This window comes from Aotus nancymaae, unplaced genomic scaffold (genome assembly GCF_030222135.1).
Source record: "Aotus nancymaae isolate 86718 unplaced genomic scaffold, 86718_ANA_hifiasm-v0.15.2.pri h1tg000021l, whole genome shotgun sequence".
NCBI lineage: Eukaryota > Metazoa > Chordata > Mammalia > Primates > Aotidae > Aotus > Aotus nancymaae.
This window is the reverse complement of record NW_026988433.1, coordinates 9,398,989-9,415,845: the sequence shown is the minus strand read 5'-3', so window position 1 is coordinate 9,415,845 and position 16,857 is coordinate 9,398,989. Positions and strand designations below refer to the sequence as shown.

At 46.6% G+C, this 16,857-nt stretch overlaps 1 protein-coding gene across 5 annotated transcripts in view; it reads left to right on the top strand.

Moving 5' to 3' along the window:
• Positions 1 to 16,857, top strand: part of TCTN2 (tectonic family member 2) — a 37,537-nt gene that overhangs the window by 1,878 nt on the left and 18,802 nt on the right. For 3 of the 5 annotated variants that reach the window (XM_021670001.2, XM_064379611.1, XM_064379614.1), the window contains exons 4-7: positions 1,083 to 1,278; positions 11,086 to 11,186; positions 12,552 to 12,748; positions 14,045 to 14,171. In XM_021670001.2, coding sequence (XP_021525676.2) covers positions 1,083 to 1,278; positions 11,086 to 11,186; positions 12,552 to 12,748; positions 14,045 to 14,171 — 621 coding nt within the window. The remainder of the gene's footprint in view (positions 1 to 1,082; positions 1,279 to 11,085; positions 11,187 to 12,551; positions 12,749 to 14,044; positions 14,172 to 16,857) is intronic. The other 2 variants (XM_064379613.1, XM_064379612.1) reach the window with 1 other exon arrangement.

The window sequence follows — 16,857 nt, the reverse complement described above, 5'->3', positions numbered from 1 at the left end:
CAGGAGTTCAAGACCAACCTGGCCAACATGGTGAAACCCTGTCTTTACTAAAAATACAAAAATAAGCTGGGCATGATGACGGGTGCCTGTAATCTCATCTACTTGGGAGGCTGAGGCAGGAGAATCACTTGAACCTGGGAGGCAGAGGTTGCAGTGAGCCGGCATCATACCAGTGCACTCCAGCCTGGGTGACAAGAGTGAGACGCCACCTCAAAAAAAAAAAAAAAAAAACGCTTCATAACCACTGATCTTGCCCAATCCTGAGCTGATGTGTAAGTATACTCAAACCTGGAGAGATTAAGTATCTTCTACTTAATAAGTGTTTATTGGGCACATAGTATATGCAACGTCAATTCTGGAGATCAAAGGACGAGAAAGACAAATTTTGCTTGTGCCCCAGGAATGAACATGTACATGTCTAAAGTCATTCTGGGATAAACTGAGGATGGTTTTCATCGACTTTTTTTGTGTATTTACTTTCCACTGATAGGATGATAAACTAAAAAGGTGTGAGATAAACTGAGTTTATTGATCAGATCTATGTTTAGCTTTCTCTAAATATCCAAAAGTTGCTTTTTTTTTTGAGACAGAGTCTCTCTCTGTCGCCCTAGCTAGAGTGCAGTGGCACGTTCTCAGCTCACTGCAACCTCTGCCTCCCGGATTCAAGTGACTCTCCTGCCTCAGCCTCCCGAGTAGCTGGGATTACAGGCACCCACCACCACGCCTAGCTAATTTTTTGTATTTTTAGTAGAGACAAGGTTTTGCCATGCTGGGCAAGCTGGTCTTGAACTCCTGACCTCAGGTGATCTGCCTGCCTTGGCCTCCCAAAGCACTGGGATTATAGCCGTGAGCCACCGCACCCAGCCTAAAAGTTGTTTGCTTTTATGTTGAGTAGGAGTCAGGGCTTGCATGTCACCGTAGGTTTATGGGGTGAAACTAAAGATAACTATGTCTTTGTATACATTTCCCTTTTATAAAATGAATGGAGGCTGATGTGTGCTTTTATTGTATTTTCAATTATGTATTTTTATAGAACCTGTTTTGAGTCACTTTAAATGTAAAACAATCTTTTTTTTTTTCAGAAGGTGTTGGAAGTGACAGTAAGGTGGAAGAGAGGTCTGGACTGGTGTTTCTCCAATGAGACAGATTCCTTCTCCGAGTCCCCCTGTATCCTCCAGACCCTTCTGGTTTCAGCATCTCGTCATTCATCCTGTTTAGCACATGTGCTCATTCAGGTGGAAATTTATGCCAACTCTTCTCTGACCCATAATGCCTCAGGCAAGTGAAGTCTTTGACTATCAAAACTTGCATGTTGGTCCCAGCTACTTGGGAGGAAGAGATAGGAGGATTGCTTGAGCCCAGGAGGTTGAGGCTGCGATGAGCTGTGATAATGTCACTGTATTCCAGCCTGGGTGACAGAGTGAGACCCTGTCTCAAAAAAAAAAAAAAAAAAAAAAAAAAACTCAAAAAAACCAGGCTGGGCGTGATGGCTCATGCCTGTAATCCCAGCACTTTGGGAGGCCAAGGCGGGCGGATCACAAGGTCAAGAGATCAAGACCATCCTGGCCAACATAGTGAAACTCCATCTGTACTAAAATACAAAAATTAGCTGGGTGTGGTGGCTGCGTGCCTGTAGTCCCAGCTACTTGGGAGGCTGAGGCAGGAGAATTGCTTGAAGCCCAGGGGCGGAGGTTGCAGTGAGCCAAGATCACGCCACTGCACTTGAGCCTGGTGCCTGGCGAAAGGGCGAAAGAGGGAGACTCTGTCTCAAACAAACAAACAAAACACCAAAAAGAAACATTTGTATCAAGCTTGCCTGTTTGATTATAAGTGTATGCCACGCAATTTGTAAGGTGCGCTTAACTCCACTTGAGTCTGTCTTGCCTTTTTAAACTTACTTTTTGTCTAGTTTTCTTTTAAAAAATTTCATTTTGTACTATTAAGATTTATTTGATCTTGCTCTACTGTTTGCATCTTTGTAAGCCACCTTGAATCCTTTTTGGGAGGTGAAATTTGTTTATGTGCATTGATTCTCATGACTCCATCTTTTTTTTTTTTTTGACACAGAGTCTCTGTTGCCCAGGCTGGAGTGCGGTAGAGTGATCTTGGCCCACTTCAACCTCCACCTCCTGGGTTCAAGAGATTTTCCTGTCTCAGCCTCCCAAGTATCTGGGACTACAGGCATGCACCACCATATCTGGCTGATTTTTGTATTTTTAGTAGAGATGGGGTTTCACCATATTGGCCAGACTGGTCTTGAACTCCTGACCTCGTGATCTGCCTGCCTTGGTCTCCCAAAGTGCTGGAATTAGAGGCATGAGCCACCGTGCCTGGCCTTCTCATGACTCCATCTTAAGAAGGAAGGAAGGGTGGCCAGACACAGTGGCTCCCAGCCTGTAATCCCAGTGCTTTGGCAGGCCAAGACAGGGGGATTTCTTGAGCCCAGGAGCTCGAGACCAACCTGGGCAACGTAGCAGATACTATCTGTATAAAAAATTTTTTAAAAGTTAGCTGGGCATGATGGTACCTACCTGTAGTCCTAGCTACTAGGGAGGCTGAGGTGGGGGGATTGCTTGAGCATAAGAATTTGAGGCTGCAGTGAGCCATAATTGCACCACTGCACTCCAGCGTGGGTGATAGAGCAAGATCCTATCTCTTTAAAAAAAAAAAAAGAAAAAAGGAAGAGAAAAACTCATGAATAAGTTTACAGAATACAGAAAAACAGCAGATTTTCAGTGAATGCTTTTGACTTCCTGTTCCCCTTCCTAAAGTCAGCCTGCTAATTTATAGAGGTGTGTATTCCCTTAAACACACACACATACACACACACACAGACACACACACAGTAACAACACATGATTCACGATTCTATACTTTCAAAAAAATATTATAACAGATTATTCCACATGAACACATGTAGGTTCACCTCATTCTACTTAAGAGCTGCATTGTATTCCATTGCGTGGATAGACTATTGTTCGTTTATTTATTCATTTTTGAGACGGAGTCTCGCTCTGTTGCCCAGGCTGGAGTGCAGTGTCACGATCTTGGCTCACTGCAACCTCTGCCTCCTGGGTTCAAGTGATTCTCTTGCCTCAGCCTCCCAAGTAGCTGGGATTGCAGGCATGTGCCACCATGCCTGGCTAATTTTTTATATTTTTTAGTAGAGATGGGTTTTTACTATGTTAGCCAGGATGGTCTTGATCTCCTGACCTCGTGATCCATCCACTTCCGCCTCCCAAAGTGCTGGGATTACAGGCATGAGCTGCTGCGCCCGGCGACTGTTGTTTAAGTCGCCTTTCGCTGATGAAGTTTATGTCATTTCCAGCTTTTTTTTTAAGTTTATTTTTATTTTCACTTTTTTAGAGACAGGGTCTCACTCTGTTACCCAGGCTGCAGCTAGAATGCAGGGGCATGATCCTGGCTCACTGCAGCCTCTACCTTCCTGATTCAAGTGATTCTCCTGTCACAGCCTCCAGAGTAGCTAGGGCTACCGGCATGTATCACCACACCTGGCTAATTTTTACATTTTTTGTAGAGACAGGGTCTCACTATGTTAGCCAGGCTGGTTTTGAACTACTGGGCCCAAGTGATCCTCCCACCTTAGCCTCCTGAAGTGCTGGGATTACAGGCATGAGCTACTGCAACTGGCCTGTTCCCAGCTTTTGATGCTACAGCAAAGATCATTATGCCCATATACATGAATCTTTGGAAGTGAGAAAATCTCCCTCTCACGTGATGTCAATGTTTTTAAACCAAAAGAGCTTTCTACTAGATGTGCCGACGTAGAGGGGTCTGCTATAATGACTGCTACCACCATGTTCCCTGTTCCCTGTGGCAAACTCTGACATCTCTTGCCTTTATGGCCATGTGGCATGGAGGGAGAAGCATTCCAGACTTCAGTAGCAAAAGTCTGTTACGTGGAGGCTCCTTTACTGCCACTTCCCTTATTACATCCTGAACTGTGGTCCTTCTTGTGCTTCTGGAAGTTGAGGATGGTAAGAGGAGTTTCCACAGCTCCCTGCAGCAGACCACTGTGCCCTCAGGGGACTTGCATGGAAAGACCTCCAAGATGAATGAAGTGAGAAAAGCCAAAAGTGCAGATGGCTGCCTACAGTGTGCTGGCTTTTGTTATAAAGATTGCAGAAATGCAAACATTTGCATAAAGAAATTCTGGAAGGAAGTTGGAGAAGGTAATAATGTGCTACCAAGTTGGAGGATGATGTGGGAATAGGAAAGGGCTGACAGGGAGGACTTTTCTTTTTTTATCTGCTTTTGATTTTTTGAGAACCATGCAAATGTGTTACCTACTTAAAAGTTTTAAGTTTTTCTTTGGCTTAAAATTCAAAACAAAGCAAAAACAAAGTATTCAGTGATAAAAAAAAAAACAACCCAAAACAACAGGAGGGACTCATGATAGCTGTACCATTCAAAGCACTGACGTTTTTTCCTTTTAGAAATATGCTTGAGGCTGAGTGGTGGCTCACACCTGTAATCCCAGCACTTTTGGAGGCTGAGGCAAGTGGACCACTTGAGCCTAGGAGTTTAAGAGCAGCCTGGGCAACGTGGCAAAACCCCATCTCTACAAAAAAAATACAAAAATTAGCCGTGTGTGGTAGTGGGTGCCTGTAGCCCCAGCTACTATGGAGGCTAAGGTTGGGGGAACACTTGAGCCCAGGAGGCAGAGGTTGCAGTGAGCTGAGATTACTCCATGTACTGCAGCCTGGTTGACAGAGTGAGACCCTGTCTCAAAAAAAAAAAAAAAGGAAAATATACTTGAGTATATTTAGGTAGTATTTTAGAATACCAAACAGAACATTGAACATCTTTGTATGTGAGTACTTGAGTTGTCCCCTCTGACCCCATGAAGGTATAAACATTTTTTTTTTTTGAGACAGAGTTTTGCTCTTGTTGCCCAGGCTGGAGTGCAGTGACGCTATCTCAGCTCACTGCAACCTCCACCTTCCAGGCTCAAGCGATTCTTCTACCTCAGCCTCCTAAGTAGCTGGGATTACAGGCATGTGCCACCGTGCCCAACTAATTTTGTATTTTCAGTAGAGATGGGGTTTCTCCATGTTGGTCAGGCTGGTTTCGAGGTATGAAAAATTTTGTACCCAGCCAGCCAGCCAGTGATTAAAACCAGAAAAAGAATGGAAGCACAGATAGGAGGTATGTGTTATTTCTAGTGACAATGAAGCTAGCAAACAATGTGGCAAACGTAGAAATCAACACTCAGACGTTTATCTGTATGACACATAGTAAAACCCTATTCTGTGGGTTAGAATAGGGTTTTAGAAGAGGTTTTACAGTAGGTGCCACGAGCCACCTATTCTAGAGTGCCTTGTGGCTGGGGGTGGTGGCTTATGCCCTATGCCTGTAAAATACTTTGGGAGGCCAAGGTGGGAGGATCACTTGAGCCCAGGAGTTTGAGACCAGCAGAGACAACATAGTGAGACCCCGCCTTTACAGAAAATACAGATGTCAGCTGGGCATGATGGTGCATGCCTGTGGTCCCAGCTACTTGGGAGGCTGAGGCGGGAGGATCACCTGAGCCCAGGGAGCTTGAGGCTGCAGCGAGCTGTGATTGTGCCACTTCACACTTCAGCCTGGGCAACAAAGTGAGACCCTGTCTCAAAAAATCAATCAATCAATTAATAAAGTGCCTTGCTTTTTGATAACACTGAGGGTGAGCCCCTTACCCCTGTAACGAGGTCTGCCATGTAGACCTTCTCCTTGTCCGGATACCATTGACGTACCATTGACGTTCTGCTCTGTTATCGCATAGAACAGATTGTGAGTTGTTCTTTAGATACTTCACCTATGGTGTCATTAAAGTTAACTGTTACGTGGGGTTTAAACAGATAGTTGCTGCATAGTTTTCTAATGTATACCAAATGCAATAGCAAAATTCAGCAGACTGATACTTTTATCTGATAAATGATTGCAGAGAAACCCGAAACATTACTGTCACTGGATTCCAAGTTAGGAGGCTGAAATGTCATGTAACATATTCCTCTTCAAAGAGGAAAAGAAGTTCAGAAACGGTCCTGAAGGGTTGTAAGCGATGGGCCCTGCCGATGTTGACTTCTTTCAGCATTTCTTGAGTATTTCCCCTTGTCTCCAAGTATGTTATCCCCAAGTGCCTCTCCCGTCTCTTGAATTCCTGCATGCTCTCCTGAGCTGCTTTCTCTGGCCTTGTCCCATTCACGCCCACCACCTTCTCCCCTGCACCACAGTGTTTCCCCTGTTCATCCGCTCCCTCTGCCCTCCACCTACAGCTCTCCAGTAGTCCCTCTTACCTGTACAAATGTGTATTTCAGGCTCAGCGCATGCTTCTCTCTGCAAGTCTCCTGACCCCCAGTCTAAGGAATGTGCCCTCCCTGGGTTCCCATGAAAGATCTATTTTGGTGTTTACTCATTTATGGTCACAAGATCTCTTTACCTGTCTCCTCCCTCTGAGAGTGAGAGTCCCTCAGGGAAGCTGCTGTGTCTCACCATGTCATCCCTGCATAACCTGCCCGTCTCACTGTCTCATCCCTGCATAACCCCGCCCCATCTCACTGTGTCATCCCTGCATAACCCACCCCTGTCTCACTGTAGGATCCCTGCATAACTCCGCCCCTGTCTCACTGTGTCATCCCTGCATAACCCTGGCCCTGTCTTACTGTAGGATCCCTGCATAACCCCACCCCTGTCTCACTGTAGGATCCCTGCATAACCCCACCCCCATCTCACTGTCTCATCCCTGCATAACCCCGCCCCTGTCTCACTGTCTCATCCCTGCCTAACCCCGCCCCATCTCACTGTCTCATCCCTGCATAACCCCACCACTTCTCACTGTCTCATCCCTGCATAACCCCGCCCCATCTCACTGTCTCATCCCTGCATAACCCCGCCCCTGTCTCACTGTCTCATACCTGCCTAACACCACCCCATCTCACTGTCTCATCCCTGCATAACCCTGCCCCTGTCTCACTGTCTCATACCTGCCTAACCCCACCCCATCTCACTGTCTCATCCCTCCATAACCCCACCCCGTCTCACTGTCTCATCCCTGCATAACCCCGCCCCATCTCACTGTCTCATCCCTGCATAACCCCGCCCCTGTCTCACTGTCTCATACCTGCATAACCCCGCCCCATCTCACTGTCTCATCCCTGCATAACCCCGCCCCTGTCTCACTGTCTCATACCTGCCTAACACCACCCCATCTCACTGTCTCATCCCTGCATAACCCTGCCCCTGTCTCACTGTCTCATACCTGCCTAACCCCGCGCCATCTCACTGTCTCATCCCTGCATAACCCCACCCCGTCTCACTGTCTCATCTCTGCATAACCCCGCCCCATCTCACTGTCTCATCCCTGCATAACCCCACCACTTCTCACTGTCTCATCCCTGCATAACCCCGCCCCATCTCACTGTCTCATCCCTGCATAACCCCGCCCCTGTCTCACTGTCTCATACCTGCCTAACACCACCCCATCTCACTGTCTCATCCCTGCATAACCCTGCCCCTGTCTCACTGTCTCATACCTGCCTAACCCCACCCCATCTCACTGTCTCATCCCTCCATAACCCCACCCCGTCTCACTGTCTCATCCCTGCATAACCCCGCCCCATCTCACTGTCTCATCCCTGCATAACCCCGCCCCTGTCTCACTGTCTCATCCCTGCATAACCCCGCCCCTGTCTCACTGTCTCATCCCTGCCTAACCCCACCCCTGTCTCACTGTCTCATCCCTGCATAACCCCACCCCTGTCTCACTGTCTCATCCCTGCATAACCCCACCCCTGTCTCACTGTCTCATCCCTGCATAACCCCGCCCCTGTCTCACTGTCTCATCCCTGCATAACCCCGCCCCTGTCTCACTGTCTCATCCCTGCATAACCCCACCCCTGTCTCACTGTCTCATCCCTGCATAACCCTGCCCCTGTCTCACTGTCTCATACCTGCCTAACACCACCCCATCTCACTGTCTCATCCCTGCATAACCCTGCCCCTGTCTCACTGTCTCATACCTGCCTAACCCCACCCCATCTCACTGTCTCATCCCTGCATAACCCCGCACCATCTCACTGTCTCATCCCTGCATAACCCCGCCCCATCTCACTGTCTCATCCCTGCATAACCCCGCCCCTGTCTCACTGTCTCATCCCTGCATAACCCCGCCCCTGTCTCACTGTCTCATCCCTGCATAACCCCTCCCCTGTCTCACTGTCTCATACCTGCCTAACCCCACCCCATCTCACTGTCTCATCCCTGCATAACCCCGCGCCATCTCACTGTCTCATCCCTGCATAACCCCGCCCCATCTCACTGTCTCATCCCTGCATAACCCCGCCCCTGTCTCACTGTCTCATCCCTGCATAACCCCTCCCCTGTCTCACTGTCTCATACCTGCCTAACCCCACCCCATCTCACTGTCTCATCCCTGCATAACCCCACCCCGTCTCACTGTCTCATCCCTGTATAACCCCGCCCCATCTCACTGTCTCATCCCTGCATAACCCCACCCCTGTCTCACTGTCTCACTATATCATCCCTGTATAACCTCACCCCGTCTCACTGTCTCACTGAATCATCCCTGCATAACCCCGCCCCGTCTCACTATACGATCCCTGTATAACCCAGCCCCTGTCTGACCGTAGGATCCCTGCATAACCCCGCCCCTGTCTCACTGCATCATCCCTGCATAACCCCACCCCTGTCTCACTGCATCATCCCTGCATAACCCTGCTCCTGTCTCACTGCATCATCCCTGCATAACCCTGCTCCTGTCTCACTGCATCATCCCTACATAATCCCACCTCTGTCTCACTGTCTCATCCCTGCATAACCCCACCCCTGTCTCACTGCATCATCCTTGCATAACCCTGCTCCTGTCTCACTGCATCATCCCTACATAATCCCACCTCTGTCTCACTGTCTCATCCCTGCATAACCCCACCCCTGTCTCACTGTATCATCCGTGTATAACCCCACCCCATCTCACTGTATCATCACTGCATAACCCCACCCCTGTCTCACTGTATCATCCCTGCATAACCCCACCCCATCTCACTGTCTCATCCCTGCATAACCCCACCCGTCTCACTGTCTCATCCCTGCATAACCCCACCCCAGTCTCACTGTCTCATCCCTGCATAACCCCACCCCTGTCTCACTGTATCATCCCTGCATAACCCCACCCCTGTTCACTGTCTCATCCTTGCATAATCCAGCTCCCCCCGCATACTCTCGTGGTCATACCACGTTTGTCCCACCTGCACTATTGGGTACCACAGTCATGAGCCATGTTTGGACACTGGACACTTGAGAGGGGATGGGCCTTAATTGAGATGTGCTGTAACTGTCCACCAGTTTTTGAGGACCTTACTGTGAAACAAAGAATGTGAAATAGCTCATTTGTAATTTTTACATTGATTGCCTGTTGCAGTAATATTATTTTGGATATGTTGGGTTCAGTAAAATTATTAAATTAATTTTTCTTTTTCTTTTTTTTTGAGACGAAATCTCGCTCTGTCGCCAGGCTGGTGTGCAGTGGCATGATCTTGGCTCACTGCAACCTCCCTCCGCCTCCCTGGTTCAAGTGATTCTCCTGCCTCAGCCTCCTGAGTAGCTAAGACTAGAGGCATGCACCACCATGCCCAGCTAATTTTTGTATTTTTAGTAGAGATGAAGTTTCACTATGTTGGTCAGGATGGTCTCGATCTCTTGACCTTGTGATCCACCTGCCTTGGCCTCCCAAAGTGCTGGGATTACAGGTGTGAGCCACCTTGCCTAACCTTTTGTTTTTCTTTTTTGAGGTTGAGGGAGAGTCTCACTTTGTGGCCGGGCTGGAGTGCAGTGGCATGATCTTGGCTCACTGCAACCTCCACCGTCCTGGGTTCAAGTGAGTCTCCTGCCTTGGCCTCCCAAGTAGCTGGAACTACAGGCGTGTACCACCATGCCCGGCTAAGTTTTGTGTTTTTATTAGAGACGGGGCTTCATCATGTTGCCCAGGCTAGTCTTGAACTCCTGACCTCAAGTGATCCAGCCACCTTGGCCTCCCAAAGTGCTGGAATTATAAAGATGAGCCTCCTACAGGCTCTCTCCTGTTATCGCAGCTACTCAGGAGGCTGAAGCAGGAGGACTGAGGAGTTCAGTACTAACCTGGGCATCATAGTGAGATCCCTATCTGAAAAAATTAAAATACAATAAAATACAGTTGCCTCTTTTTACTTAGTTAGTTCCTCCATGATTGAAACAGAATCATGGTGTGAGGATCTGAGTTTGCAGCATAATAGAGACTTGAAGTCAAGTGTCTAGCATAATTAAATATGATCTTGTGATTGGATGGATTCCACATAAGCTCTCTGATATGTCACCATGGCTTCAGTTTTATCTTCCAAGAAGAGGAAATGAATTAGCAGGAGAAAATGCTTAGTATGAGGATGTGTTCTAGCAGGATTGTTCAGAGTATTGAAAAATAAAATCAGTACATTATTATTATTTGTTATTATTATTGAGATAGAGTCTCACTCTGTCACCCAGGCTGAAGTACAGTGGCATGGTCTCGGCTCACTGCATCCTCTGCCTCCTCGGTTCAAGCGATTCTCCTGCCTCAGCCTCCTGAGTAGCTGGGCTATAAGTGCACAACACCAGCTACTTTTTGTATTTTTGTTAGAGACAGGGTTTCACTATGTTGGCCAGGCTGGTCTCGAACTCCTGACTTTTCAGGTGATCCGCCTGCCTTGGCCTCCCACAGTGCTGGGATTACAGGTGTGAGCCACCCCACCCAGCCTAAAATCAGTACATTATGTGTATACTAACTTGTGACTCTTAGTCAATTAATTATCTTCCACATTAACGATGACTTTTTTGGCTCATTGTAACTGATGTGTTTTCTTGTATTTGGGTTTTTGCTGGAGTGGTAGATGCAGGCCTCAGATTATCTATTTTGTGGATTCCTTAATGTAGAATACTTGGTAATGATGATTTACAAAACAAGACAATTCAGCTTTCTTTTGAATGTCAAAAATGTGCTAATGCTTTGTCAGAGTGTTTCTTAAGCTGAATTTTTCTGTTGTGTGTACTTTTCAGAGAACATGACTGTCATTCCTAACCAGGCGTATCAACCACTTGGTCCTTGTCCTTGTAATTTAACAGCTGGGGCCTGTGATGTTTGCTGCTGCTGTGACCAGGTACGTCTTTTTGATTATTGGGCACAAAAGTACACTACCTGTGAGAACACCAGGAGCACCACCAACAGCTTTTTTTATTTTTTATTTTTTGAGTCAGGGTCTTGCTTTGTCACCCAGGCTGGAGTGCGGTGGTGCAATTATGGCTCACTGCAGCCTTGACCTCCTAGGCTCAAACGATCCTCTTACCTCAGCCTCCAGAGTAGCTGGGACCACAGGCATGCACCTCAGACCCAGCTAATTGTTTTGTATCTTTTGTAGAGACGGGTTTTGCCATGATGCCCAGGCTGGTCTCAAATTCCTGGGATCAAGCAGTCCTCCTACATTTGCCTCCCAAAATCCTGGGATTACAGGTGTGAGCCACCATGCCTTGCCCCAACAGCTTTTTAAGGGATGATCTTCCAAAACTGAGATTATATTTTCTGTTGCAAATTGTTTTCAAATTGAGTATTTTTAAAAATTTTAAAATTTTGGCTGGGCATGGTGGCTCACACCTGTAACCCCAGCACTTTGGGAGGCTGAGGTGGGCAGATCACCTGAGGTCGGGAGTTCTAGCATGGAGAAACCCCGTCTCTACTAAAACTACAAAATTAGCTGGGCGTGGTGGCATGTGTCTGTAATCCCAGTGACTCTGGAGGCTGAGGCAGGAGAATTTCTTGAATCCAGGAGGCAGAGGTTGCGGTGAGCCAAGATCACCCCACTGTACTCCAGCCTGGACAACAGGAGCAAAACTCTGTCTCAACAAAAAAATTAAATTTTTATTTTTTTTCTTTTAGGCTTAGAGCAGGTACAACATATAAATTGAATATTTTTCTCAAACTCCCAACTTAAAGTAATCCACCTGCCTCGGCCTCCCCAAGTGCTGGGATTACAGGCGTGAGCCACTGTACCCACCCCAAGTAATTTCTTGATGACATTAATTGGGTCCTGTTATAATCTAGCGAGGGTCTGGCGATCCTTGTGGAATATGGAATGTTTCCCCTCACTCTAAATGTCCGTTGGCTTTTCTGGGCTAAGGGTTTGAATGGTGATGCCAGTTAAGAAAGGAGGTTTACTATGGTCTTGTCTTCATTTGGGCTCTGTTCTGTACTATCTTTTCTTCTTTTGTTTTACCAGGAATATCTCATGTCCCAAGTAAAACTGTGGTTCCCTTGAATGCCTAAAGTTTCTTATTTGGAGAATTGACAAAAGAAATTCTAGAGCTATTTTACTTTTTATGGGCACAAGACACTTTTAGATGAGACAGAGATTATAGGTTTTCTTGCTTACTCAGTAACGTCCTACTGGCCGTAAAGAGTGAGTATTTATTGGGCTTGCCAGGAGATCCTCACTGCAGCCACAGCCCCTGCCTTTGTGTTTGCCTTCAAGGAATGCTCATCCAACTTAACAGAGCTGTTCAGATGGTCCTGCTTCACCGGCGTGTTTGGAGGGGACATCAATCCTCCTTTTGATCAGCTCTGCTCTGCTGAGACGACACAAGCTGTGCCCGACTGGTTTCCCTTTCTGTGTGTGCAGTCACCCCTGGCCAACACGCCCTTCCTCGGTTACTTCTATCACGGTGCTGTGTAAGTGTCTGAGCAGCCGCCTGGGATAAGGCATTGTTCTCCCGTCCCGGTGGGGCCATACTCTGGTAGGCCCTATAATGCGGTCCCGTTTTTCCCAGCCCCTCTCCAGAGGTTCTTTGACTAAAGGATTCAATTCTAGATTTCAGTTAGTCAATTTATTTTACGTTATTTGAAAGAATTGGGCCTCATTGAAAATAAATTGATTGACACTGGAAACAGCTCATGGTGCTTTTTTTTTGAGACCGAGTCTCGCTCTGTTGCCCAGGCTGGAGTACAGTGGCACGATCTTGGCTCACTGTAGCCTCCACCTCCCGGGTTCAGGGGATTCTCCTGCCTCAGCCTCCCAAGTAGCTGAGACTACAGGTGCACACCACCCCACCTGGCTAACTTTTGTATATTTAGTAGAGACGGGGTTTCACCATGTTAGCCAGGATGGTCTCTATCTCCTGACCTTGTGATCCACCTGCCTCAGCCTCCCAAAGTGCTGGGATTACAGGCGTAAGCCGTCACACCTGGCCTTTTTTTTGAGATGGAGTCTTGCTCTTGTTGCCTAGGCTGGAATGCAATGGCACGATCTTGGCTCACTGCAACCTCTGCCTCTCAGATCCAAGTGATTCTCCTGCCTCAGCCTCCCAAGCTGGGATTACAGGCATGCGCCACCACGCCTGGCTAATTTTGTATTTTTAGTAGAGACAGGGTTTCTTCATGTTGGTCAGGCTGGTCTTGAACTCCTGACCTCAGGTGATTCACCTGTCTCAGCCTCCCTAAGTGCCAGGATTATAGGTGTGAGCCAGCGCACCCGGCCCCATGGTGCTTTTCTAGGGGAGGCGAAGGAGTGGTTGCTCGTGGGGGATTTTAATTTTCTGTATTTTATAGTTTGGTATTGTTAAAAATTTTTCTGTGATTTTTGTAATTAAAAAAGTAAAGAGCCTAGGTGCAGTGGGTCACATCTGTAATCCCAGCACTTTGGGATGCCTAGGCAGGCAGATCACCTGAGGCAGGGAGTTCAAGACCAGTCTGGGTACGTGGTGAAACTCCATCTCTACTAAAAATACAAAAAATTAGCCCGGGTGTGTTGGCGGGAGCCTGTAATCTCAGCTACTCAGGAGACTGAGGAACGAGAATTCCTTGAATCTAGGAGGTGGAGGTAGCAGTGAACAAAGATTGTGCCACTGCACTGCAGCCTGGGTGACAGAGTGAGACTCCATCTCAGAAAAAAAGTAAAGAACAACATTAAGGAAGAATTGTGTTTTTGCAGATAACTGACACTATGCAGCTTTTCTTATTGATTTTCAGCTCCCCCAAACAGGACTCTTCCTTTGAAGTGTATGTGCACGCTGATCCAAAAGACTTTGCAGACTTTGGTTACAAACAAGGAGATCCAATTATGACTGTAAAGAAGGCATATTTCACTATCCCGCAGGTAATCCCGTCAGTATTCATACGCTAGACCCTTCTCTTATTTTTCCTGTCCTATTATTGTTAATTTAAGTCATATTTCTCTTTAAAATCTCTTTTTTCTTTCTTTTTTTTATTTTAACATTCTTGGAGTATATAAAATCTCTTTTTAAGTTACTTATTTTTCTCTTTTGTACCTTTTAGGGACCTAACTATTTATGTTCTCCAGATTAATAAAACATATAGTTATTCTTAAATTAATCACTGTCTGCTTAAAACTTAGAGTGAACTTACAAAATAAAACCAAAAGGTTTTCTATAAGTTTCCATGGAAGTACCTATCATTTTTTCTTTTTTTTTTAAAGTTAAAAACATTTTTTTGGTTTGAGGCATAGTCTTGCTCTATGACCTAGGGTAGAGTGCACTGGCATGATCTTGACTCACTACAGCTCTGACCTCCTGCATTCAAGTGATCCTCCCTACCTCAGCCTCCCAAGTAGCTGAGACTACAGGCGTGTGCCACCATTCCTGGCTAATTTTTTTTGTACAAATGGGGTTTTTCCATGTTGTCCAGACTGGTCTCTAACTCCTGGGCTAAAGTGATTCACCCACTTTGGCCTCCCAACGTGCTAGGATTATGGCATGAGCCACCGCGCCCAGCCAAAATTTTTTTTTGTACAGATGGAGGTTTCACTGTGTTGCCCAGGCCTCAAAATCCTTCTGCCTTGGCCTCCCAGTGTGTTGAGATTACAGCGTGAGCCTCAGTGCCTGGCCGGAAGTAACTATCATTCTTTATTTCTTTTTTTAAAAAAATTTTATTTTAGGTTCAGGGGTACATGTGCAGGTTTGTTATATAGGTGAACTTGTGTCATGGGGTTTTGTTGTGCAGATTATTTTGTCACTCAAGCCAAAGTACCCAATATGTTTTTTTTCTGATCCTCTCCCTCCTCCCACCTACTACCCTCAAGTAGGCTCCAGTATAAAAAACAATGGTTAGATAAATACATCATTTTATTTGTCATTGAAATTTTGAAAAACATTTTAAGGCTCTAAGGTTTTATATGAAATCATTTATGTATGTATGAATGAATGAGTGAATGAAGACAGGATCTTGCTCTGTTGCCTAGGCTGGAGTGCAGTGGTGCAGTCACAGCTCACTGTAGCCTCGATCTCCTGGGCTCAAGCAATCCTCCCACCTCAGCCTCCCAAGTAGCTGGGACTACAGGTGCATGCCACCATGCCTGGCTAATTTCGTATTTATTTATTATTATTTTTTTGAGATGGAGTCTTTTCTGTTGCCTAAGCTGGAGTGCAGTGATGCAATCTTGGCTCACTGGAATCTCCATCTCCTGGATTCAAGTGATTCTCCTGCCTCAGCCTCCTAAGTAGCTGGGATTACAGGCATGCACCACCATGCCTGGCTAATTTTTGTATTTTTAGTAGTGACAAGGTTTCACCATGTTGGTCAGGCTGGTCTTGAACTCCTGACCTCAGGTGATCCACCTACCTTGGTCTCCTAAAGTGCTGGGATTACAGATGTGGGCCACTGCACCCAGCCTCTGCCTGGCTAATTTTTTACTTTTTGTAGAGATGGGGTCTCACTATATTGTCCAGGTTGGTCTTGAACTCCTGAGTTCAAATGATCCTCCTACTAAAGCCTTCCAAAGTGTTGGGATTACAGATGTGAGCCACTGCTCCTGACCTGAAATCTTTTCTTTTCTTTTTTTTTTGAGATGGAGTTTTGTTCTTGTTACCCAGGCTAGAGTGCAGGGGCGCGATCTCAGCTCACTGCAACCTCTGCCTTCTGGTTTCAAGCAATTCTCCTACCTCAGCCTCCCGAGTAGCTGAGATTACAGGCACCATCCACCACGCCCTGGCTAATTTTTGTATTTTTAGTAGAGATGAGGTTTTACCATGTTGGCCAGGCTGGTTTTGAACTCCTGATCTCATGATCTGCTTGCCTTGGCCTCCCAAAGTGCTGGGATTACAGGCATGAGCCACCATGCCTGGCCCTGAAATCTTTAAGTTCAACATTATGAGGAGTGATATTTGTGGGAAGAAAGCTTGGAAAGTGAAACAGTTTCTCTTTCCTGTTCATATGAATCCATTTTTATGGTATTAAACTCTGGTGGTGATGAGGGAGAGAAAATGAGGTTGAGTGTAATCATGTCTCTGCAAAGTAAACAGAACAGGACAAGGGATTTTCTTTTTCTTTCTTTCTTTTTTTTTTTGTTTGACACAGAGTCTCGCTCTGTCCTCCAGGCTGGAGTACAGTGGCGTGATCTCGGCTCACTGCAACCTCTGCCTCCTGGGTTCAAGTGATTCTCCTGCCTCAGCCTCCCAAGTAGCTGGAACTACAGGCGTGTGCCACCATGCCCAGCTCATTTTTTGTATTTTCGGTACAGACGGGGTTTCACTGTGTTAGCCAGGATGGTCTCAATCTCCTGACCTTGTGATCCGCCTTCCTCAGCCTCCCAAAGTGCTGGGACTACAGGTGTGAGCCACCGCATCCGGCCTCTTTGTTTTTATTAGATAATATTTGCTGTGACTCCACAACCAATGGCTTCCAGACCTTGATGGGCAAATCAGTTGGATGTTTTGCTAAAGCTGGTCAACTAGTCAGTGAACTTGCCATTGCTGAAGCCAGACCAGCAATGGGAGCAGGCTGCAGAAAGAACAATTTTAAGGGCTGCTGATCTATTTTGTATGATT